At 44.7% G+C, this 25514-nt stretch overlaps 1 protein-coding gene across 2 annotated transcripts; it reads left to right on the top strand.

The window, feature by feature from the left end:
* The first annotated feature begins 1145 nt into the window (after positions 1–1145).
* LOC136149638 (phosphatidylcholine transfer protein) lies at positions 1146–25050 on the top strand. Of its 2 annotated transcripts, none has more exons than XM_065910071.1 (6): positions 1146–1405; positions 15860–15974; positions 18699–18778; positions 21597–21768; positions 22613–22680; positions 23784–25050. In XM_065910071.1, exons 1-6 carry the CDS (start codon positions 1265–1267, stop codon positions 23844–23846), a joined length of 639 nt encoding a protein of 212 aa, XP_065766143.1. In that variant the 5' UTR covers positions 1146–1264; the 3' UTR covers positions 23847–25050. The 2 variants fall into 2 exon arrangements, with proteins under 2 accessions (XP_065766143.1, XP_065766142.1); XM_065910070.1 differs by having other exon boundaries at positions 15857–15974.
* Positions 25051–25514: the final 464 nt, after the last annotated feature.

The following is a 25514-nucleotide window of genomic DNA, read 5'->3' as shown; positions in this document are numbered from 1 at the left end:
AAAATAAAAAAAATAAAATAAAATTGAAAAAAAAAAAGGCATTATAGAAACAGTAGTCTCTGATCTTTCATGTATTTTGTGTCAGAAACTATCACATCCCTCTTTCCATCCTCATGAAACAGAACAGAACCAGCATTGAACTGAATAAAGGCATAATTCATTTATGCTGCCAAATCTCATTTTATTTCTCTTCTTGGAAATGGGCATAAATGTAGTTTGCCATCAACTTCAAGTCTTCCTTTCAAGTATAGAGAGAGAAACATTTCAATCTAGTAATGTAAGGCAAGTGGAAATTTTTATAAATTTACCTTGATAGGCACTGTACAAACATGTTCTATGTTTATCTTATGTGGTCACCTCCTGAATTCTAACTGGTGGCACAATTTTACCCCATTTTACAGATTAGGAAAGGGTTGCGAGTTTACTGGCAGCCATGCGGTGTTATCTGATTTGACGTTTAAACTGTCCACTTTATCCAAATCAAAGTACAATGTGGCGGTAAGAAATATAGTAAAACAAAGGGACTTCAGGGAACAAAAACGTCTTTGAGTTATAAAAGATCTAAATTATACAAGCAGCAGAAATCTTGGATGGACAACATGATACCTTTTTAGATCATCTTTCACCCTCCCGGTGGTGGCACCATACTATTATGGATTAGGTTTCTTTATCTTTTTTTGTACCATGGACCCCTAATTTAGCCTTCTGGGGAATCCCATGGACCTCTTCGCAGAACAATGTTTTAAAGTGCATAACAGAGCAAACGGAACATTGCTCCAGCATCTGACCCCTGAGATGTTCAAGCATTTCCACTCTGTCCATCTCACCTCCCACTTCTACTAAACTGCTATGAGACCTTCCCTAATCTTCTTCAGAGAAAGTAGAGACATGCAAGCAGGTTTGGAAAGTATGTTTCTGAGATGGCAGCAGTGTCTTCTTTTTCTCTTCCTGTTGAATCCCCATTTCCTAAGCCCTCCACGTTTCCGCAGATCAAGTCCAACCTTTCTCTAGTTCTATTTCCTTACCTTTCTCCGCAGCACTCGGTCAGCCCCTACCTCCAGGCCGGCCCCTCAAGGCCCCGCCCCTCGAGGCCCCACCCCGAGCTCCTCACGGTCCCGCCCTTCGAGGCCCCGCCCCCAGCCGCGTCCTGGTCCTTCCCCGGTCCCTGCCAATCGAGCTGGGCCACTCTCTCTTCCCCGCCTCCGAACAAGAGCCCTGCCTGTCCCCGCTCCCCTCCGGGCCCCGGGGCCGCCGCTGCGGAAGGATGGAGGCTGGGGCCGGCGCCTTCTCCGAGGAACAGTTCCGGGAGGCCTGCGCCGAGCTCCAGCGGCCCGCACTCTCCGGGGCCGCCTGGGAGCTGCTGGTGGAGACCCAGGGCATCAGCGTCTACCGGCTGCTGGACCAGGTAGCTGTCTGCCCCTGGAGGACCGCCGGGCGGCCGTCTGCGGGGGTGGGATGGGGCTGCTCCGGGGGGTGGGGGGTGGGAGTGGGAGGTGCCCCTGGGGGGCGGCGGTGTGGGGTGCTCCCAGGGGGTTGGAGGTGGGGGAGTGGGGGTGGAGGTGGAGGGTGATGCCGGGGGATGGGGGTGGGGGGCGGGGGGCTGCAACCGGAAGTCCGGAACCTGCGGGTCTTCTGGAGCTCAGAGGGCTGGCTCTGGGCTGGGGGTGCCACCAGCTGACTTTGACCTCTGCGGGTCGTGGGGAGTGGGCACGTTTTCAGAATTTAGTCCCAGGTCTGAGACCGGACAGGGCCAGTGGATTGTTACAAGTTAATAACAGAGTGAAAACGAGGGTCTGCGGGTTCTTAGCTCCATGCACTTGCCTGCAAGGGACCTGAGCCTCGCTCCCGGGTGGGTGCCAGAGGTATCTGTGTGGCGGGGAGTATATTAAGATTGAGTCTAGGTAGGAAAGCGACTGGGATCTTCAGAGAGTGGATGTCCAGGGTGGTATGTGTGGCGTGAGGAGTGTGGCTGAAAAGGGACCTACCGTCGTCTCTAGTCATTTCACTAACTTGCTCCTTTTGAGTGCTGCCCCATTGCTTGCAAACTGCACGGAATAACTTTAGCCTGAAGAAAAAGTTTTTAAAAAGTCTGGGGAGAAGTTAAAGGGTAGGAGGAATGGAGCTGCGGATGTGCCCAAAGGCCTTGGGAGCCAGGTAACCGGCCGGGTGGAATGATGGCCGGTCATTGGTTGCTCTGTATGCGAGCTGCTGCATGGTTAAAAGTCACCTTTAGGCAAGGTAAGTGAAGTGCAGGTTTCCTGGCAGAGACCAGAGCATTAAACTGTTGGAGAAGGGAGGCCCTCTGAATGTCTGTGTGCCCAGGGTCACTGGGTACAACAGGATGAGCAGGAAGCTCCGTGTAGGGCAGGCAGAGTTAATTTCTGAGCGTCACTTAAGCATTTGCCTTGCTGCAAAAATGGACATGCTTTCTGAAAAAATCCTTTTATCTTTTGGATGAAATCGTTTCATTTTCCGCACCGGCCTCATCCAGGCATTTGCCAGATGCTGGCAGTTCACTGCTCATATGTATATGTCCGACCCCTTCCCCATGCCTTTTTTTCCTTGGCCTTTGTCACCCTGAGTGCCACCTCTTACCTGGAATTGCAGTGATCTTCTGACTTGCTTCTTGGCCTTCCACCCTTTCCCTTCCATCCTGCACACCTGAAATCAAGCACCTGAAAGAGACTGTGATCTCATCGTTCCCCTTCCGCCCCTGTTGATTGTGTAAAAAATAATACCTACAGTAATAGCTAGCTCATTGCATGCTGTCTTATGCTCCAGACACGGTTAAGTGCTCTGCAAGCACGGACCTAGTCCTAACATCGGTGCAATATTGTCAGGCACTATATAGACTATCACCTTATTACCAGTTTGGAAATGGATATAAGGAAAGGTTAAGTTGATGGCTCAAGACTCACACTGGGGTTGAAACTCAGCTTGAGCTCCAGACCTGTGCTATGATACACTCCTCCACTGACTCTCAGAGAGGGCAAGTATGCCAGGTGGGCTGTGCTCGGGGGACTAGGCTGGTCCAGGGCCCGTGACTCCTCCACACCAGTCCTCCCGTCAGTCCTGATCATGCCCCTCATGTCCCTTGAGGGGCTTGTGCTGTGCCTTTTATCCCACAACAGCCGCTGCCTGAGCTGAGACAGAGTGTCTGGCTTTGTATCGTTCCATTGTATATTGATATGGAGCAGGGCCCCCCTCCCTCCTGGGGGAGGATGGGTATTCAGAACTGTTCCTATCCCTATGAACCATAATATAAGTCTTATTTCCCCCTGTTCTGGGTCTGAGGGCAGTCATAGTACATTGATATAAGTTACAAGTCTTTCCAGAGAACTCCCTTAAGTTGGAGGCCATACAGTTCCAATAGGTGTGCTCTTGAGCCTCAGCAGCTAGGCTGGGGGCCACTGCCCATGGCCTCCTTGATCTGCATGTGCATTCAGTGTCTAGAGACCCTGACTATTCAGACTATTGCCCAGGCCATTGCAGTTCAGGGTTTTCTTTGCAATTGTTATCATCTGGCTTTTTAAATTCCTCCGAGTGGACTTGTTTGGGGCCCGTTAATATTAGGGGACTAGCAGGGGGTCTTATTGACCCACCTGACTTTTGATGGTGTTGCATTAAAACCTTTACTTCAGTCCCATCAATAGACACATTATTCATCTTATTTCTTAATAACCATCTACAGATTTCCACCCTGCTGGAATGAGTCTCTTGATCTGCCTGTCTCTCCCTGTTTCTTGTTAATGTGAAACCCATAAGCAGAAGCTGAGACAGGTAATCCGGTAAGGCTTCTTGAAATGCTTGATTCTGTTGCAGTAAGGTTACAGTTGGTACCCATACAAAAATAACCCTTTTCATCAAAATTCTTGCTAAATCTTTGTTGAGTAAGGGACATGTTCAATGGATGAATGTCCTTATTATGATAAAGGCAGTCCACCATGGCTTGCATACAAATCATATTAGCTGTTTCATCAGGAATGTACCATTTGGAATTTATGGAATAAGAAGAGTCAGACAGACCTCCTTCTCAGACTTTTCAGTGACTTTTATCCAGTTGAACCAGGCTGACTGTTCCACAGGGAATAACCTGCTGTGAGTCTGAATCAGGGAGGTGTGATCATGATCTAAAAATGATGCTGTAACAAAGTTACTATCACATAATTTGAAAAGACTGACATAGCATAGAGGTACTTGAAAGAGTTTGCAGTGTAACAGATCAATTGTATTTTAAAATGAAAAAGATATGTGGCTTCCTTTTCGTAGACACAAATAATTCTGAATCTTGTTCTTGAACAAATGGCTACTTTTGATATACACCTTTTGATACTTTTCCATTTTCTCTTTTCCTATTAAATCACAGAATTTTAGACTTAGAAAGTCTCTTTGAAACCACTCTGTCCAATTACCATCACCCTTTCTTTTTTCTTTTTTCCTGCTTTCTTTTCCTGCTCTGTTTCTTGTTCTCACTTTCTTTTTCTTTCCCAAAGTTGTAGTGCTAACTTATCTTTATGTGGCCCCTTAATATACAAAATGCTATTACACATAAGTTTTCATTTATCCCTGTCAACAAATATAGAAGATAGGTAGAGACAGGTTTATTTTCCTATTTTATGGATGACAGTAAGACCCAGAGCGAGCCACACAAGACCTCATAGCTAGTGACTAGACATGAACCAGGGCATGTTCATGTTCATTTGATAAACTCAGTACCAAATATATAGCTTGCTTCAATTCAGAACTACATTCTTTTTCTGCAAGCTAAGCAAAGCTAAACCAGTCAATCCTGAAGGAAATCAGTCCTGAATATTCTTTGGAAGGACTGATGCTGACACTGAAATTTCAATACTTGGGCCACCTGGTGCGAAGAACTGACTCCTTAGAAAAGACCCTGGTGCTGGGAAAGATTGAAGGCAGGAGGAGAAGGGGAAGACAGAGAATGAGATGGTTGGATGGCATCACCGAGTCGATGGACATGAGTTTGGGTAAGCTCGGGGAGTGGTGATGGACAGGGAGGCCTGGTGTGCTGCAGTCCATGGGGTCACAGAAAGTAGGACTCGGCTGAGCGACTGAACTGACCTGAAAGCAAAGCTCGTGCAACACTGCTATGTGCAATGCTATTCTGTGTGGTACTGTGGGAAAGAGCGTGGATTTTGGAGGCAGAGAGTCTTGGGTTACAATCTCTGCTCTGTTCCACTATCCTTCATTTATTCGGCAGATATTCAGTGCATGCCTCCCACGTGGTCCTGCCTTGACAGACCCTGGGCAGAAGCAGGGAGCAGGAAGTTGGAGCTGCTGGTTCAGTGAATGAACTTCTTGAACAATAAACAGTATTCCCTGATGATAATAAACATAGTACATAATGCAATGGCAGCTGAAAAATGCTACAAAGAAAGTAAAGTGTGATGAAGGGATACAGAGATGTTATGGGGAGGTGGGGATATCCAGGGGTGATGTGATGTACTTACTTTAGATATAAGGAATCTGGAAGAACCCTCTTCCAGAGGTAACAATTGAGTGGAGATATAAATGAAATAAGAGATTGCGTCCTGCAATTATCAGAGGAAAAATGGACCAGAGAGTATTCCTCAAAGCTCAAGCACATTAGAATTGCCGGGGGAGCTCTAAGGACATCTCTCAGCCCTACTAGAGCCCCATATTGAATGGAGTTGGAGTGGAATTTGGATGGTCCTTTTGAAAAGTTCCCGTTTCACATAGAGGCTGATTATTCTGTCCTGTCTACTTTGGGGTGTTTGAAATGTTTCAAAATAAAATATGTTTTTGTTGCTTCTTTTTGTTTTTTAATGTGAAAGCTTCCCAAGAGATTTTAATGAGCGTGCTGTGTTATAAACCATTGCAGTAGAGGGAACACTGAGTACTAAGTTCCAGAGCCAGGCTGACCTTCCCTCGTTTTCCAGGAAGAGCCAGAAGAGCCAGAAGGACGCAGGACCACAGTGAACCTGGTGTTGGAGGGCGGCCAGGAGTCAGGCCCCACTCACTACGTGGGGGATGTTGGCTGGCTGCTATTTCATTTTAAAATCTCAGCTTCCTCATTTGCAAAGCAAGTATAATTCTTGCTTTTTAGGATCATTGGCTTCTTACAAACATTGAATGAAATGATACATGGAGGAATGATTCTTGACCTTGGGCACATACTAGGCTCATCTGCAAAGCCAGTTAAAATTCACAGTTAATATCTTAGTCCATTTCAGATTCAGTGCATCTGGGTGGGACTTGAGAGTTGGCTTTACATTTCTTTACTTCTCCTTCTCATTCATTTTAAAGTTTTATTTTTAACAAATGGCCAGGCGATATGGATGCTCCATGGATTATACTCTGAGAACCATTGGTGTTTGGGGAGCTTCTCACGTGGTGCTCAAGGTGCACCATCCCATGTGGTGACACTGAGGGGCAGGAGAGGGAAGAGTGAAAAGGAAGACTATCTTACATCAAAAGTAGTAATGTCCACTTTAAGACTAACTCTTTCTGGTTTTTAAATTGGTGGCCACTTGGGAGTGGATGTGGTCCCCTGGAGAGAAGGGTCATGGTCACTTGCAAAAGCTTGCCCAGAGATCTGCAGTCAGGTGTCCCTGGAGCTTTAGGCTGAATCCTATGCCAGTAGACACTGTGATCTGCCAGTAGATGGTGTGAAACTGGCACGCAGAGGCTCATGTCATTGATTTAGACCAAGAAAATATTGGTCTGGAAAGATCTGACTGAGGGCTTGACTTCTTACGATTTGAAACCAAGTGTCTGGCCCTGCGAGAAGTGGCCGCCTTTGTCCTTCCAAAGCTCTTCTCATCAATGAGTCTGGTGAAGAGCAGACAGTGGTTTCCCAGGGACTGTTCTTCCCTGTGCTGTTGGCCTACTGAACTACTGAGAGCCTGGCGTGACTGGAAAAACTAGGTCCAGCCATGCTGCGTTGAGAGATACCGTGGCCTTTTGGAAGGAAACAGAGATTAAATTGCCATGGAAACAAATATACCTCAGTGGGTGAGAAGCTCCCACTCTGGTTTCCCAGATGGGATCATAATCCGACTGGCATCATGGGCCTCTTCACTTCTGGATGACAGGACTGTTCTCCCTTTTCCCATCTTTCTAGGTACCAACATGATTGATGGAGCAGTTGATGCATTCGAGACACTTACAGAGCCGTTATTTACTAGTGGGTAGGCCCAGCATGGCTTAAAGCTGAGCAACATATGTAGCCTCCTTCTACTTTCTGCCACCGGTGGAGGTCAACTCTGTCTCTGTCTCTGTCTCTCTCCTGCTCCATCACCCCCAGTGTAACTGGACAGATAATGTTGGAGCCTCAGTTGTCACTTCTCTCAGGATGAGCTTGTGGTGTGAGGCAGTATGAAGATGCTGACCGATCGCAAGGTGCTGGTCCAAGATTTGAAGGCATGCCTTAGTGGGGAGGGGTGAGTAGGATCCCCCATGCCTGTCTGTGGATGTAAGTCAGACTTTGTATTCCACAGCAGGTTTTGGGCTGTTTGAATATACCCTAGTAAGAAAAAACCTCCAAATACTGCTTCATGACCCATTCAAGCACTTTTTCAGAACTTATTGCGTGCCTGCATTTTGGTGATACCTGATGAATAAGACAAAAACTTCATACCTTCCAGAAGCTTTAAGACAATAAAACAGGCACTTTTTATGCAGTGTACATCTGAGTTCCTGACCTGTACCATATTTTTTTTCTCCCTGAAAAACTTCTTTTAACATTTTTTCCAGAGCCAAGTCTGCTTCTGATAAATTCCCTGTTTTTGTTTGTCTGAAAAAGTTTTTATTTCTTCACTTTTGAAGGACAGTTTCATTGGATATAGAATTCTAGGTCAGTGATTTATTTTATTCAAAATAGTATATATTTCACCCTACCCCCTGTTTTTTTGCAGAGTGGTTTCTGATGAGATGTCTACTATAATTATCATCTGTATTCCTCTATAAGTCAAGTGATCACCCATTCCTTCCTGCCAGCTTCTTTTAAGATTTTCTTTTTCTCTTTGGTTTTCTGAATTTGAATAAGTTTTATTTAAGATTGTTATGTTTATCTTGTATGGTGTGCTCAAGATCAGCAGATTTACTTTGAAGAGTGGTCTGAGCTTAAATGGTAAACCCACATGTGATTCAAAATAAAGTATAATGTATTTGGGGTTTATAATACAAAGATTCCTCTCTTGCATGTGGAATTGCAGTACAACTCTAGTAATCCAGAGCTTTTCTGAACTGTATGTTTTTAGAAGTGGTGGTGGCAATGGTCTAAAGCAGAGATTGCGAATTTTTTTTCCGTAAAGAGCCAAATAGAAAATATTTTAGGCTTTATAGACTAAGAGGCTATATATTGACTTAAGTAACCACTTAGAAATCTAAAAACTATTGTTAGCTTGTGGACTGTGAAAAATACCCAGCATGACAGATTCAGTAACTCCTGGTCTAAAATACAGTTTTGGTGGTTAATTGCTCTGAGGTTTTGGGATTTATGAACCTATAACTCTAGCTGAGTCTCAGCTTCCTCATCCATAAGCTGGAGATAATTCCTTTTCTGCCAGATTTGTGCAGGGATCCAATGAGAGGACACATTTTGAAGCCTCTAGTAAATTAAATGGTGTTTGCTGAGTAGGGTGATCTATGTTCTACTCTACCCATCAAGACCTGCTTGTCCTGGTAAGACATATTACAAAGCTCTTTCACTCAGAACCGTCTGCTAGAATGGTCAATTACACGGTCGCCTTGACCATAGCTGTGTATACTCTACGGCTTGTGATTCCTCTAATACTGTGTTGGGAGAGGTCAGTGGCACTTTGAGGCGGAATCGTAGGCTGTGAACTCTGCTGTCACATCGCTGGCTTCAAGTCCAGGTTCTTTTGCAACTAATGAACTTCAGGTCAATCTTGTTAGTTGTGTGACCTTGGGTGAGTTTCATAATCTTCTAGTGTTAACAGCTGTATTTATTGAGGTATCATTTAAGTACCTCAGAATTTACTCATTTTAAGTGTATGGTTTCACTAATTTTTAGTAAGTTTATGGAGTCATGCATCCTTCCCTGAGTCTAATTTTCAAGTGTTTGTGTTATCCCCAAAGAAACCTGTTCCCCATTTGCAGTCATCTCCTGTTCCTGTTCCCAGTCTTACACAACCACCAAGCTACTTGCTGTCTCTGCAGATTTGCATTTTTCTGGGTCGTCTGGGGCAGGAACACTGGGTTAGGGACTGGAAGGAAAGTTTCCCGTCCAGGTTTTGGCAGCAGGAGTCATCAGCTGACTTTTGATGCATCGCTCTCATTTTTTACATAAGGATCTAGGCTCCTTTCAGCTCTAGAGCCTGTGCCGTCTTTACTGAAATTGTCAGCTTGTCATTTGGAGCAGTGGCTTGGAGCAAGTGTGCAGAAACTAGAGCCATATTAGGAGCCGTCGTGGGGAGAAGAGGGCACAGCGTCCTCCTCTCTCTGGCTGTCCCAAGAGCCAACTGTAGAACTCGAGCAAGATGTCACCTCTCTGAGCTTCGTGTCATAGGACGTGACACCAGTGTCCCTATTGATACCACAGGGCTCTGTGAGATCACACAAGATAGTGAACATAAAACTGGAAACCGCACTGTGTTTAGAGAAATAAATGTTAGCATTATTGAAAGAGTTTATAGCAGGTCAGAATGACTGGACAGCTTCCGGTGCAGAATGCATGGCAGTTGTATTGACGCTGACAGATCACCAAGGCAAGTCCATTCCACGCTGAAAAGCCAAGTGTAAACCATGCCTGACTGTTTTCTCAGACCCAAGGATAGAGTGGGCCCATGGTAGTGTTTTTTTTTTTTTTTTTCCATGGTACATAGTAGAAGGAGGTGGAACTTTCTGTAACAGAGTGTGTGACGTTTCAGATTTCTATGCAAAATTAAATATGCTTCAGGTTAATGTCCATTAATTGTGTCCATTATCTCTTACTTCTCTTCCTTAACTATTCATTTTAGTAACGCTTATGCATTTTTGTACCATTTTAATGAATTTACATAGTCATATTTGCTTGGAAATGTTCAGAAGTCTGATCAGTACTATTTTGTCAGTCTACTTTAATGTCAAGTAAAAAACAAACCTGGACTTAGAGTTGGAGGTTATTGTATTGGGAAGAATACTTAGACCATGAGATCCATGAGTTTCTCAGGAGTGAGACAGAAAAGTCTTCTTTTTTTTTTTTTTTTTTTTTTTTTTACAGAGAGAGAGGAGTCAGTAAGACTGAAACCGCGTGTGGGGAAGTGAGGTGAAAGTGGTCTGCTGGAGAATAGAACAGAATATCTTACCCTGAGGCCAGTTTATTCTCAGCAGGGCTGGACGCTGCTTAGACTGAGGCTGGGCCAAAATTTAGTGTCTGGAGGAAGGGGATGCTTAACTAGTTTGGTTAACAAACATTTTGTGTCTGTTGATCCTTGGAATAAGCAGCTTAGCTGATCATTTATGGGACCATCAAAGGGAATTTAGAGGTGTTGTGTCTGGCCTTGTGATAGGTAAACAAAGGTGTGTGTGTGTGTGTGTGTGTGTGTGTGTGTGTATAAAGGTGATTCTTTTGTGATAATCTGTTTTTTGAAACACAAAGCATGTGAGAGTTTCTTAATCTCTATTTTTCAGGGTCACAGAACTCAAATAGAATTCTCAATAAGAACCTTGTAATAAGTAGGATTGTACTACTTGTAATAAGTAGGATTGCTTTTAGCTGCAAGTAACAGACAACTGGATTAGCAAAGTCTTAAACAAGTGAAAAGTGAAAGTCACTCAGTCCGGTCTGACTCTTTGGACCCCCCTGGCCTATACAGTCCATGGAATTCTCCAGGCCAGAATACTGGAGTGAGTAGCCGTTCCCTTCTCCAGGGGATCTTCCCAATCCAGGGATCGAACCCAGGTCTCCCGCATTGCAGGGGGATTCTTTACCAGCTGGATCACCAGGGAAGTCCCCAAAGAGAGGTTTATATTTCTCACCTAGCAAGCAGTCCAGAGGTCAGCAGTTGCTGGCTTTGGATCAGTTGATCAACAATGTCAGTAAAACTCTGAATATTTTCACTCTGCTTTCTCATTTTTGTTATCTCCTAATCACAAAATAGCTGCTGCAGCTCTAGACAGCATACCCATATTCAAAAGAAGAAGGAATTGTCTTATGGTTGCCTCTACCTGTAGAAGAGATCAGGAAGGTTATTAGCTGTGCAAGTGGCTATAGGGATTCTCTTAGTAAGAAAGAGCGTGTGTGCTATAACGAATCTCCTGTTTCTTCTGGGAATTATATTCTGCACATGGTATTAACTGACTCTCTACCCCTGAATAATTCTTTTACCACCTGTAATGTAGGAAATTACAGTATCCTGTAATCAGTGGATCATTAGAAAAGTCTGTTGTTTTTCAGTTGTTCAGTCGTGTCCAACTCTTTGTGACCCCATGGACTGCAGCACGCCAGGCTTTCCTGTCCTTCCCTGTCTTCCAGAGTTTGCTCAAACTCATGTCCATTGAGTCGATGATGCCATCCAGCCATCTCATCCTCTGTCTCCCCCTTCTCCTGCCCTCAATCTTCCCAACATCAGAGTCTTAAAAAACAGTGGGTATATGTATAACTAGTTCACTTTGCTATACAGCAGAACCTCGCCCAACAGTGTAAACCATCTACACTGCAATTAAAAGTAATTTAAAAAAGAAAAGCATGCATTGCATTTTACTTTAGATAAAGAGATTGAGCCATCCTTAGAAGTATTTTTCTGGAGGACCTTCAGGAAAATCCAAGTACCTCTTGAGTAAACTTGTTTAGAGTCATTTATTGAAATGTTAGAACATTTCAAAATGTATCTGCAAAAAATGTTGCACCAGAATTATATCTCTAATTTGAAAGAGAATTACACATCAGTACATTGCCGAAATAAAACTAAGGTTTATGCTTCCTCCTGCTAAATTATTTGTACAAACAGTGGTACCTAGTTCTGGTGAGATGCTTCTTTGCTACTGGTGAGAGTATAAATAGGTAAAATTCTTTTTTAAGGTTTATAAAAAGTATAAGGAGCATTAAAATGTTAATGTCATTTACCCTAAAATTTATCTCTGAAGAAACATTTTGCTTTCCTAATGAAGAAGTTAGAATTATGAACCAGGTTTGTCCATTTGGAATAATTTTTCCAGCAGTGTTCATAATTGTGAAAATATATGGAAACAAAAATAATTTACAGAATAATAAAATTAGCTGTGATCACTCAGTTTCAAAATGATGTAGTTAAAAATAGGAATACAGTCTGTTTATACTATCTTACTCCCATTTTATAACACATAGAAATATTTATTTACTCAAAAAATATGCAAAATATTATTAGTTGGTATTTGAGGATTATGAAGTTACATGTTTTAATTTTCTTTATTATTTTTGGCATCTTTTAATTTTTCTCAATGAATATGACTTACTTTTATAATTATGAAAATTTCATTATTAAGAGACATAACAAAAATGTGAATTTGTTTCTTTTGAAACAATCCCCTTCTTTTGAAAGAAATGAGGGGTAAAAAATTGCTTTGACCCAGAATTTGAGTGGGGCTACTCGGTGCTTGAAAAGAACATTTTATTGATGGCCTAGGAAAGGTGTCACCAAGCATTTTGCTTCTCTGGTGTTCTGGCATTTCTCAGTCCTGCCATGAAGGGAATGTTTAAAGGAAGTTGTCATAGTAGTTCATTCTTGGGTATTCATGTAAGTCGCATCACTCTATTTTTCTCTTCCTAGAGGACTTTCTGTTTTCTTTTCTGTGATATTACTGGAGTGAAGTCACTAAGAGCAGAAACTACATTCAGAAGGGAAGGGGACTAATTCCAGGAAATACTTTGTCTTAATTCATCCAGATAACCAAAGCTAATTCATGTGAAGCTGAGGAGATCATTTTTTTCTATACATAATTATCCCTTTTGCTCACTGTATAGAAAATCAGTTCAGTTCAGTCACTCAGTCATGTGTGACTCTTTGTGACCCCATGGACTGCAGCATGTCAGGCTTTTTGTCCATTGTGAACTCCTGGAGCTTGCTCAAACTCATGTCCATCAAGTCAATGATGCCACCCAACCATCTCATCCTCCGTCGTCCCCTTCTCCTCCTGCCTTCAGTCTTTCCCAGCATCAGGGTCTTTTCTAAGGAATCAGTTCTTTGCATCAGGTGGCCAAAGTGTTGGAGCTTCAGCATCAGTCCCTACAATGAACACCCAGGACTGATCTCCTTTAGGATGGACTGGTTGGATCTCCTTGCAGTCCAAGGGACTCAAGAATCTTCTCCAACACCACAGTTCAAAAGCATCAATTCTTCAGCGCTCAGCCTTCATTATGGCCCAACTCTCATATTCATACATGACCACTGGAAAAACCATAGTATTGACCAGATGGACCTTTGTTGGCAAAGTAATGTCTCTGCTTTTTAATACACTGTCTAGGTTTGTTATAGCTTTTCTTCCAAGGAGCAAGTGTCTTTTAATTGCATGGCTGCAGTCACCATCTTCAGTGATTTTGGAGCCCAAGAAAAGAAAGTCTGTCACTGCGTCCACTGTTTCCCCATCTATTTGCCATGAAGTGATGGGACCAGGTGCCATGATCTTAGTTTTTTGAATGTTGAGTTTTAAACCATCCTTCACTTTCATCAAGAGGCTATTCAGGTCCTATTTGCTTTCTGCCATAAGGGTGGTGTCATCTGCATATCTGAGGTTATTGATATTTCTCTATATAAAGAAAATGTGAACGTGAAAGTCACTCAGTCATGTCCGAGTCTTCAACCCCCTGGGCTATACAGTCCATGGAATTCTCCAGGCCAGAATACTGGAGTGGGTAGCCTTTCCGTTCTCCAGGGGATCTTCCCAACCTAGGTCTCCCACATGGCAGGCGGATTCTTTACCAGCTGAGCAACAAGGGAAGCCCATATCAAGAAAATGGGGACCCAATATTCCTGAACAGAAGTGCATTGTCTTTGTCTCTGTTGGTGCTGACTTAAGCGTGTGGGTGTAGATGTGTGTTGTGTATAGCCCCTCGCTATCTTCCCATGTGTGAGTTTGAGGGGAGAGGGCAGGAGAAGCTATGTCTCCCTAGTCCTGCCCTTCCTCTGGGACATCCACGGCACGGCATGTGGCAGAGTGAGGCATGCCAGTTTATCATTTGCTGGTTGGAAACCCTTGGTATAAAGCCACGTACTTTTAAAGCTGAAACCTTATGAATCAAGTTTCAATGTTGCCGTCAATTACCTGCCAGGTACTTTCATGTACATCTGAGATCCCAAACTGGGCTGTACTTATCCCACCTGAGTCAGGAGACCCTTGAAGCCTCAGGATCTTTTAGAAAGATTCTCCATGTTTATACCTTGACGTCACATAATTCTCTGGAACAGTGTTTAAAAAGATAAGTTCATTCATGTTTGTTTAGTCAATAGGATTGCTTTCACACTGGAAAGTATGAGTATGTCTTAAAGTTTCATTTTTGTTTGTTTGCTTTTGCACCAAAATTAATCTGAGCCATTGATTTTATCTTAATAATAGATCCTTTTGACAAGGTGGGAGTCAGGAATTGTGAGCTGCCATTGGACAGAGTGAAATATATAGTGTCACCAACTCCAGCCCAGAACCCTCACAGAAGAGGATACAGCTTAATATGAAGAGAAATCTCTTGTAATTAAGAATATAGAAATGACCTTTTTCTGAATAAAAAGGACTAGTATGATTTAAAGCATTTAAAGCTAATGTTTCTCTCCCTATTCATTTCTTTTATACATAAGTCATTTATAGGAAAAAGGGAGCAGTTAGTGAAAAATCCTGTCTTGGAATTGTTAAAGCAATGTGTTGGCTTTCATTATGCCTGTGGTTATTCGATATAGTAGTCTGAATCCTGGTTGCTAACTGCCTATATGATACACCCACGTGGGTGTTTAATAAGCATTTCAAACTCCACCTGCCCAAGGAAGAGATCTTGGTTACCCCACAGCCCACAGAGACCCTCCTCTCCCATCTACCTGGTTGCTCAAGGAAGGCCCCAAGAGTTATCCTCAATTCTTCGCTCTCTCTGTCCCCACAGCCCATCTGCCGGCAGTTCTACTGATAACTGCTTCCAAAACATGTCACTAAATGTCTGACCTCTCCCCATCGCTATTGTGACCTCCCTGTCCAGTCACCATCATTCTCTTTCTGGACCGCTGCCCCGGTCTTCTGGCCCATCTCCTTGCTCCCTCATGATCTATGTTCTACCAAGCAGCAAGAATCATCCTTTAAAGGCTGCCCACCCCCATGTAAAGTCATTTCCCTGTTTGAAGTCGTGAGCTGGTTTTCCAGAGCAGTTAAACTAAAATCCTGACCCCTGTACCCTGAGTGGCAAAGCCCTTTGGACACAGCCCCGCTGCCCCTCTGGCCTCTGCTGCGCCAGCTCTGCCTCCGCCTAGTGCTCTGTTCTCTGAGTAAGCCAGCCCATCAGCCTAAGGACCCTCTCCCAAACCCGGAGTGGGGTTTCCTCATCTCCCCATGCTGACCTCCTTCTAGCATTTAGAACAGACTCTTTGGATAAATTCCTCATGGAGATATTTCCTGAACACCTGATAAGATAGAAGTTTCCACTAACTCTGCTCCCCCTGCACCTCAGGCACCATTTGTCACATGCCGCTCTTTTATCCTGCTTAAATTGCCGGGATAACAGATAGCTGTCACCAGCACCAGTGCCTAAGGCCGGTTTTATAGGACTGATGGGGACAGGCTCCCGTCTGCTTTTTCACCACTGTGTCAGCAGGACCAAGGGAAAGTGCTCAGTGTTACGTGAACAGGTGTTTTTCAGATGCTGTATAGTCTTAACACGGCAATCAACAGGTTGTTTCTGCCTGTTCTGTTTTTGTAGCAGACTGGATTGTATGCGCATAAGGTCTTTGGTGTTCTGGAGGACTGCTTACCAGATCTGCTTGCAGATGTCTATATGGATTTAGCCTATAGGAAACAGTGGGACCAATATGTTAAAGGTGAGTGACACAGTTTTTCAAAACCAATTAGAAAGTAGAATCCCATGTTACTTATTCTAGCCATTAGTAAGCAAAAGGTATAACTTTACCATATTTTTCGTTTTAAATTTAAGCAAACGCATCTTAAAGTGCTCAGTCAAATGTGACTTTGCTGTTCTCAGGGTTTGTTCCTTGAGTACTACTAAAGTCACTCTCCAGTTCGCTCTGAAGGTTGCTTTGCTCTCAAATATTAAGTGTTGTCATCCACAAACCTAGGAGATCGTGGAAGGCTTCTTGGAAAAGGTGGTACTGAAGATTTGCTTTAGAGGTTGAATCCATGTTTTATAAGCATCCAGATTTTATATATATTTGTACATGTGAGGAGGTGAGGAGCTGAGAGGTTTAAGGGCATTCAAGGCCGAGGGGATGGCATGAGTAAAGTAGAGAAGGCGTGAAGCAACATAAAATGTTAGAAAATTGTGTGCAATTGAGTAGTTGGGGAGTAGAATCTGGAACTAGGCTGGAAGGTGGGCCCAGAGCCCCAACGACCTAAACTGACCACCAGGCTAGGGTTCCTCGATTTTTCCCTGGAAGTAATGGAGAGTTATGAGCAGTGATAGAGGATCTTGCTGCCACTTAGAGCGGGGAGTAGTTTCTACCATCCCAGTCAGTCACAGTGAAATAAACACAGCTAGCCCGGGGGGCCAGAAACCTTGACAGAGCCTTGCTGTCGGCAGGAATCTTGGTTGCAAGAAGCAAAAGCTAACAAATGGCAGTGTGAGAAAAGGAAGAAGCTTTTTTTGGTTTGGTTTATTACATTGAAAACGGCGTGGGTGTCTCATTCCAGGTCAGCTGCATTCGACACTTCACTTCTCCAACTTGACTCTGTTTCCGTCTGTGTGGACCATGTTATCGGGCAGATTCTTGTGTCATGACAAAGATGCCACAAGAAGATGCAGGCGTACATTCTCACAAAGTTCATCACCCCAGAGGAATAGGAAGTTTTCCACTCATTGCATTCAGAGTCACAGGACAGGCTTTAATTGTCTCAGCATCGACCATGTGCTTGTGTACTAGGGACATTTATCATGATTTTAGGTCACTTGGTGTTGTCAAATAGGCTTCCTATGAAGGGGGAATTGTAATGCCCACCTGCCAAGGGTGAAGTCAGGCGTTCCCTGTCCATTTCCCTGGCAGCCGTGGTTCAGTCATGTACTGTGGACCTTGGCAGTGTCTGCCACGTGGTACTTGGCATCAGACGTCCCCACTGGAATAAGGTCCAGAGGCAGCAGCAGTTTGACTTCTCTGGAGTAGTCCTGAGGTTCTTAACCTAACTCTAGTCCTCCTAGATCTTCTGTGAGCTAGCTGACAGCCTTTATGAAAGCACTTTTGGCCTAAACTTACAAGAGTGGCAATCTGAGTCTTGTCCACACACGCCTTCCATAAACTAATCACCATCGTCATGTCTCGTTCAATTTCCCAGCCCTGTAATTACCACTGAGTCACTTCTGCTTAAACTACATAGGGATGGAGAGAAAGGTGATGCTTTGAAGGAGAATGAGACCCTGCTACAGGAACAGGGGATTCAAAGCCAAGCAGGCAAGGCAATACATATCCACTCATTCCCTTCCTTTCAAGGGCAGCTTCACCCTCTTGAACCAATGGACTGGCAAGCTCTTTACCCATGGTCTGCTTCTAATAGATTTTGTTATTTCAAAAGCTAAATTAATTAACACATTGACAAAGTCAGTATCTTCTAAAGGGACTCTTTTGGTTCCTCCAGTGGACTTGGCTTGGCTCATTCTCTAAATGGTTAATTAGAAGCTTCCCACACAGCTTAGAAGCTTCATAGCATTCTTTTACTATCTCCTTCCAATTGCTAATGCTATTTGCATGCAATAGCATGGTGGATTGGTCCCTGTAACTGTGACAGAAAGCAACATGGGAGATAGGAAAGAAATTTAGAGTTAGCACAGTTAGGCCACTTCCTAGCTTTTTAGGAAGGACACTGAACTCTCTGGAATCTTCATTTCTCAACTGAACACACCAGACTGGGTGGCTTAGTCCCAGGACACCTGTACTCAGTCAAGAAGTCTGAAGAGGGGAGTAGGGGCATAGCAGTGTGACTGTTGGTAATCTAGTGACATCTAGTGGTTCAGTTGGGTTCAGTCGCTCAGTCATGTCCAATTCTTTGGGACCCCATGGACTGCAGCATGCCAGGCCTCCCTGTCCATCACCAGCTCCTGGAGCTTACTCAAACTCATGTCCATCGCGTCAGTCAGTGATGCCATCCAACCATCTCATCCTCTCTTGTCCTCTTCTCCTCCTGACTTCAATCTTTCCCAGCAGCAGGGTCTTTTCAAATGAGTCAGTTCTTCATATCAGGTGGCCAAAGTATTGCAGTTTCAGCTTCAGCATCTAGCGGTTACCCAGATTTTTAAACCTGAAATTTTATTTTAATTCCTAATTTGGTTTCACTGAATTTTGAGACTGTTTGTGCTATATGATGAACAACTTTTGTTGGGTTCTCTTATTTTTACTCCATTTTTATATCTATTAGACTCTGCCTCTTGGCAACAAGCTTTCAGTGGTAATGAATCTATCAGACTTTTTCTAGAATTCTGTGTCTTATGAGTTAGTGTTTTATCATCCCTAAAGGGTCGGCAGCATATCAAAGCTTTCTCTTAATTGAAACCAAATAGACTTCCAGATTCAGTAACTTCTTTGTTTTGTTTCTTTTCTTAGAACTCTATGAGAAAGAATGCAATGGAGAAAGAGTGGTCTACTGGCAAGTGAAGTACCCTTTCCCCATGTCTAACAGAGATGTATCCTTTCCAAAGGTGCACCTTACTCAGCTTTCTGAAGTGCGTCTGTGCCCTGGGACCATCACCCAGTGGTGGCGTGTCCAGCAGGTGTGGACCACGTTGTCTGCTAAAGCTCTTCCTCTTGTGTGGCTTTCAGAGACCTCAGAGTGTGGCTTCTGGGCCGACGACATGGAGCACCTATAACCGTGGTCACAGGAAGGCAGCTCACACTTTCTTGAAACTTTTCTGGGAAGCCCTTGTGCCACAGAATTGGGGATCTGAGAACAACTTTTCATAGAGTATTCAGTACATTCCCTCAGTCTGTGGAGGAGAAAGCCAGGACCCAGAGAAGTCAGGCGGCAGAAGCTGGGAGCTGAACTCAGTCCCGACATTTCCAGCTCTCCTCCTCCCCTCCTTCCCGATTATTGGCTCTGGACACTGTGTGTTATGTTTTTCCGCTTCAGTGTCCTTGATTATGATATGAAGCAGTTGAATAGATGTGGGGAGTTTTAGCTGACACTTCAGGGTTCTGTGACGCCCCTTAGGGGCAGGCTAGGAGGTTTGATGGACATTTGCTGGGTAAACAGATTGGGTGGTGGTAGGTGTGATTTTGACCTCACTCTTTTCTTCAATCATAGCAGCTGATTGTTTTACACATTGAATTTCCATAAAGAATCCTTTAAGTAAAGGATCTTGGAGATTGAAAAAAAAATGCTTGGAAACCACTGAACTGGATGACTGCTGGAATCTTTTCCAGCTGTAGCATTCTGTAAGCCTGTTTACTCCTGAATAATTGTGCTCTAGAGAGAGAGGGGGCGTGGGGGTGAGTGTGGGTATTGTTCCTGTGTGATTGGTCACCCTGGCTCGGCCACATTACAGACTCCATAAGGGATTATTTCTTGGCACAGTTCCCACAGACTGCTAAGCAGTTTGTATATAGGTGGTATGTATTGCAGCCAATTGTGGTTATTTAATCTTTTAGATTTTACATGGTTTTCTCTCATCCTGCCAAAACTGTGCCGCGTAGGAGTCATCGTCCCCCTCAGACAGGGTAGAAAACTGAGGCCGAGGGACGTTCAGATCGCTGCTCAGCTTCTCAGCAAGGTCTCACCGTTACGGGCAGCAGACGCAGGCGTGGACCCAGGTCCAGCTGTGTCCAGAGACGGTGATCTGGACCAGAGCAAACTCTGACCTCACAGGACCCTGTGGGGGATGTTCTTGGGAGCAGACACTTGGGGCTCCTTGCAGTTCTGCTGCATTGTCTTTCCAATGCCACTCAACCCCGTGATGAGTATCTCAGTTTCTGTCTCTGCAGGGCTGTTCAGGTTTTGAGCACAGAGAACAGTGTAAGGAAAAGGGCAGTAGTTTTGGAGGGAAGGCTCCCAGGCTGCATGTGTGCTCACTGGTTTGCTACGTGACCTTGGAAAAGGCCCCTCACCTCCCTGGGCTTCAGTGAACCGGTGCTTCTCCAGTCCACCCGGGACCTGCCAACTGCTGAAGGAACCCTGTGAAATCGCAGTTAATCTATCGATTGTTTCCTCATTGAGAGTCCGGGGACGTCCGTCACATGAACTGAGCAAGCCGTGGGACAGTATTTGCTGAGGAAAAAGTGAAAGGCTTGGGAGGGAGGAAATCCAGAGCTAAGGCAGCATCATTCCTTCCTGAAAACATGTAAGCGCTTTACTTGTCAGGGAGTAGCTAGCATGTGGGGTGACAGACGTCCCGCAGCGTGCCTGGGGAGGGCCAGACCACCGAGGGTGCCGCAGAGACCCAGCTGGCCTGGGGCTGTGGCCTTCGCTGCTGCAGTAAGTGAAGCTGTATTATACTTTTACTGGCTTTTTGGATTATTTTTAAGCGTTAATTCCTTCTACTATGAAGCCTACATTTCTACCATTAGAAAGTCCAATGAACATATTAAAGAGCTGAGCCCTCTACAGCTATGAAAGTCTCACCAGGGTTTTGAGTCTGATCTGGGTTCACATACAGATTCCATCACATTAGCTGGGCTATGGGATCTTCTGCAACTTTTCTTTACTTCTCTGTGTCTCAGTTTCGTCATTTATAAGATGGGAATATTTACACTGAATTCATCGGGACTTTCTCAGTTTCAAAGCTGATGCTAAATATAAAGCACATGATAATGTGATAAGGACTCAATAAGTGGTGACTCCTGCTGTTTTTTAAAATCGAATTATCTTCCCTGTAATAGTGCCATAGACATAGTGGCTGGTCTGTGAGTGCTTATTGAGATGAAATGGCTTTGTGATTCTTGGTGAACCAGACCCAGTGAGGCCATCTGCCTACTAATTATTTGGTTATTCATGTGTCCTCCTGTGATTGCCAGGTGTAAGCATCCTTGCCTGACCATCCTCTGTGCATAGAGGTCAATGATTAGGGCCTTTGGGGGAGGACAGAGAGCAATGACCCCATTGTCTAGTGAGTGAGATTCTGCTTCAGTCTCTCTCCCATGCTCCCACCAAGCTTATCTGCAGGGCAGTGTTACCTTTTTTTCCTGTAGAGGGAAACCAATAGCAGAAAAGTTGAGTAGCACACACCCAGGATCACACAGCTGGTAAGTGACCAATTGTCTGAGATCTCATTGCCTTCTTGGAGAAAGGAGGACTGGGTTCCCCGCTTAACTAAAGCAGCAGGGAACCAATCTCCAGCGGGTAACGCACCCTCTCAAATGACAAGGCCAGGTGGGACCCGAGATAACAGAGCAAGGGGGCCATCACAAAGCGGAGGAGTGGAATCATGTGCCATTGTTTCTGCTGCGGGCTTTCCTTCCGCTTAGCATCTCAATGCAGGCCTTGCTGTTGTGCCTTGACCAGCGGTGTAGTATGTTTACGTGCGGCAGCGGCGGGAGCTGGATTTTGAAGGGCGGAAGGTCTACGTGATCGTGTCCCAGAGCACCTCTGAGCCACAGATTCCAGAGAAGTCGGGTGTGATCCGGGTGAAGCAGTACTCACAGAGGCTGGCGATCCAGAGCGATGGCAAGGGGGGGAGCAAAGGTAAAAAGGGGCACGGGTTGGGGTACCTGTCAGGGCTGCAGGCGCGTAGTGTGCAGGATGCTTATTCCCTGAGGTCAGAGGCTGGACACCCGTCCACAAGAAGCAAGAGAGAAGCATTTCATCCCCAGGAGCTTGGGTGGACTAGCACGTGGATCAGTTCATTCCTTACTGACTCTTGCATTGTCTAGATGAAATTAGGACACCCAAGGGAATCAGAAGGCTTAGAAACTCACTTTGGGAACGTCCTGTATATGCACAAGCTGGAAGGGGTGGCCAGGAGGGCTGGTGGGACCACCTCTGGGGAGGCAGCTCCTCCTCAGCAAACACCCAGGGACTCGGAACCTAGGTCTGCCTTGAGTTCCAGCCTCAGAAGATACACTGGGGGCAGAAGATCCGTGCAGCCACCTGCTGACCTGGAGTGGGTGTGGACTTGAGGCTGAGGCGAAATCTAAACTTAGTTGTGATGTGTGTTAATAAGATGTGCCACTTGGGGCATGTCATACACTCTTCTGAATATTCACTTCATCATTTATAAATGAGGGTTTAATCTTAACAACTTCTTAGGATTACTATAATTAATGAGAGCCATAATTAAATGAGAAACTGTGTCTAAGTGTATTGCTTGCCAGGTGATTAATAAATAGCCACAGAAGGTGCCTCGGCTGTTGTTCACAGTGTTTCTGTGTAAGCCTCCTGTAAAGCACGGCAGAGGGGCCAGTCTCCTGGAGTCCTTGTGACCTGCCTCCTTACTTTCTGGGCTGGATATGAAAGTGGAAGGCTTGCAGGGTTTGTACTGTATCTTTCTAACAGGTTCCCTCCTGAATTGTTCTCTCTCTCTCTCTAGTTTTCATGTATTACTTCGATAATCCTGGTGGCCAGATTCCGTCCTGGGTCATTAACTGGGCTGCTAAGGTGAGACCCCAGGAAGCAGGAGGGGAGGTGTGTTTGACAGCTGTTGTCTTAGCCTGTGGGGCTGTCAGCTTGAAGAGCTGTGCTGTCTCAGGCCTCATGATGCTCTTTTATGAAACACCTTGGTTGATGGACTGTGTTAGGCCTGGGGTGGCCAATACCTAGGACAGAGGCTGGGACAAAAGACAAAACTTTAGAAGGAACGCCAGCCCCACCCTGCTTTGCACCAAGACCCCTTCAGGATCACTATCTGGAAGCTCCCAAACGGTAGCCTGTTCCATGTAGGAACAAGGGTGCCTGTGGACCCTGTATCTGCTCATGGAGGAGTTAGGCTGACCTAGCTTGGGAGACAACCAACCATATTCAAGTCTGGAGAAGTCTCCAGGTTCTTTATGGTTATTTTGTTTTTCTGTAAGGAGAGGGAACCCCAGTGGTACCCAGGTCATTCGAGACTGCCTAGAACCTAGAATCATGCTGACCATTCAGCCCGCTTTGTAAGGTCCTACTTACTGGGGAGAGAGCTCACCAGTTCCCTGGGAGAGTGAAAAGGCTTTGAATCAAACACAAGATGGTTTGAATCTTGGCCCTGCTTCTGACTGTGTAATCTAGAGAAACCATCAATTTCTTCCCCCTTAAAAATGGAAATGGATAGCCCCACCATATAGAGGAGTAAATAGAACAATGTGTGGGGAATTTCTTAAACAGTGATCAACACTAACTAAAGGATGGCATACCCACTCTTGCCCCTCAGTCCTTACCGTTGTCTAATTTCATAAAGCAAGTCTTTCTTCTCATTTCTTTCCCCTGCAATGCCACTTCCATTTTATCTTTCATTTCCAAAAATGATAGCTCCTAAGTATCTTAGCTTTTTATTAGGAAAAGCCAAAATGTGTAACAGGGTCTTACAACAGTGGCCACTGCCTTACCCGTGTCCTGCGTCTTCCCTTTTGTCATCATCTGTGGCAACACGCTGTGGAAATCTGCTCAGGGCCCCTGTTGTCATATGTATATTCCCAAAGCCATCTTCTTTCACCTTAGCCACATCCTGAAGAATCAGGAGTCATCGCTGTGAGGATACAGACTTGACGGTCTCCTTTCCTTTGCAGAATGGAGTTCCTAACTTCTTGAAAGACATGGTGAAAGCCTGTCAGAGCTACAGGAGAACCTAGGGGAGGAACGTGGGAGCTCCGTGCCCGCGGGATGCTGTTCATGGAATGACGTCTCTGGAAGTGCAACAGCCACCGATGCTCAGCCTGCCTTTCCCTTTCCCGTGCTCAGAGGCCTGCACACTGTCTAGCACTTTGTCCTTGAGCGTGTTTGCCGGACATCTGGCTTCCTTTCCCAGTCTCCCCACCCCGGGACCCACTGCCTTTCTCCACTGTGGAATGCGGGTCAGATCATAGAAACCTTTGTTTGTTCTTAAAAAGTGAAGTCCTCAGTAGGGAACACAGTCATTCCATTGTGCCATTCTAGGGGGATGGCGGGTGGAGGACTAATAACGCTGCCTAAGAGTGACTGATCCCAGTCAGCTGACTTCCTCCCACCTGTGAGTTGTTGCAATCCGGGAGGGTGATTTCCTACTAAAGTTTCATTGCCTTCAGAGCTGACTGTCAGGACTCCAAGACTGGAAGACTCACGTCCTTTTGCCTTATGCTTTGCTGACTTGGATTGCCTAATTTGAGATAATCATCTACTAAGTCCCTCCCCATTCCTAGCTGGGGAGGATCATAGGCTGTTCTGATTTCAAACCATTTTGATAAACATTGCAGACCTAACTGTGTAGCATGATAACAATTTTTTCTCATCATCCGTGTTTGGGTTTTTCTTTTTCCCATATGCCCCTGGGGAAGGCTGTCCATACCTCACTAGCTCTGCTTTTAACTGGACACTGAGGCATCAAGGCAGCTGTAGCAGATAACAGAAGGCAGACTGCTTTGCACATAGCATTGAGCTAAAGTGTCTTTATATGGAACAAATGAATTTCCCTTCTGAAATGTTTGGAGACATTGAAAGGATAGGAGTTCATAGCCAGAGAAAATGTATTAGTGGTGTGGTTGACTCTACACCTTTTTCTCAGGAATTCTATCTAAAGTTATCTGCCTCTCCCACTAACCAGAAGACTTCCCTTTTCCTACTTTTCTCTTGAATTTTGGAAGGAAAGATATTCTGTGGACAAAGGTACAGCCTTATAATCTCAGGGAAAATTTTTAATCACTTCTGAATGATGATAACAGACCTTAATTACGGGGCCTAAGATTTCAGGATGTAAAGCTGGATGTGGGAGATTTATTAATACGGGATACCTCAGACTGTGTCTTTTCTCTCTGGAAAGGGAGGTGCATTGAATACCAAATAAATACAGAATTACTTATACTTGTCCTGTCTGCAGTCTTCTTTCTGCCTTGTTCCCTGAGAATGAGACTGTTAGGTCTCTTTGGTTTCCAAGTGAAATCCAACATAACTCATAGTCCTGAACATAAAAAGGGATTTTAGGCTCACTAATATGCAAGGCCAGGTATAGAATGGCCTCAAGTAAGGGTTGATACAGATGCTCAAACTGACATTAGGAATCAACTCTGTCCTTCTTTAGGGTTTCTTTAATGTTGGACCGTGTTTGGTGGCAGGAACAGAAAGTGAAAGACCCGCATCTTCCTGAGTTCACACCGAGTCAATGAAAGACAGCATTTCTTTCCAGTTGACTGTGAACCATCCCATGATGGTTCCAGTTGACTTTAAACCATGTGTCAATCCCTGCCCTAGACACTGGTCATAGGGATAGAGTTATATACATAAGGGAATGCTTCATAAATGTATCATTAAAATATCACTACCAGTAA

This window comes from Muntiacus reevesi, chromosome 18 (assembly GCF_963930625.1).
Source record: "Muntiacus reevesi chromosome 18, mMunRee1.1, whole genome shotgun sequence".
Classification (NCBI taxonomy): Eukaryota; Metazoa; Chordata; class Mammalia; order Artiodactyla; family Cervidae; genus Muntiacus; species Muntiacus reevesi.
Note: the sequence above shows the minus strand (reverse complement) of the source record. Positions and strands in the feature narration are given on the sequence as shown.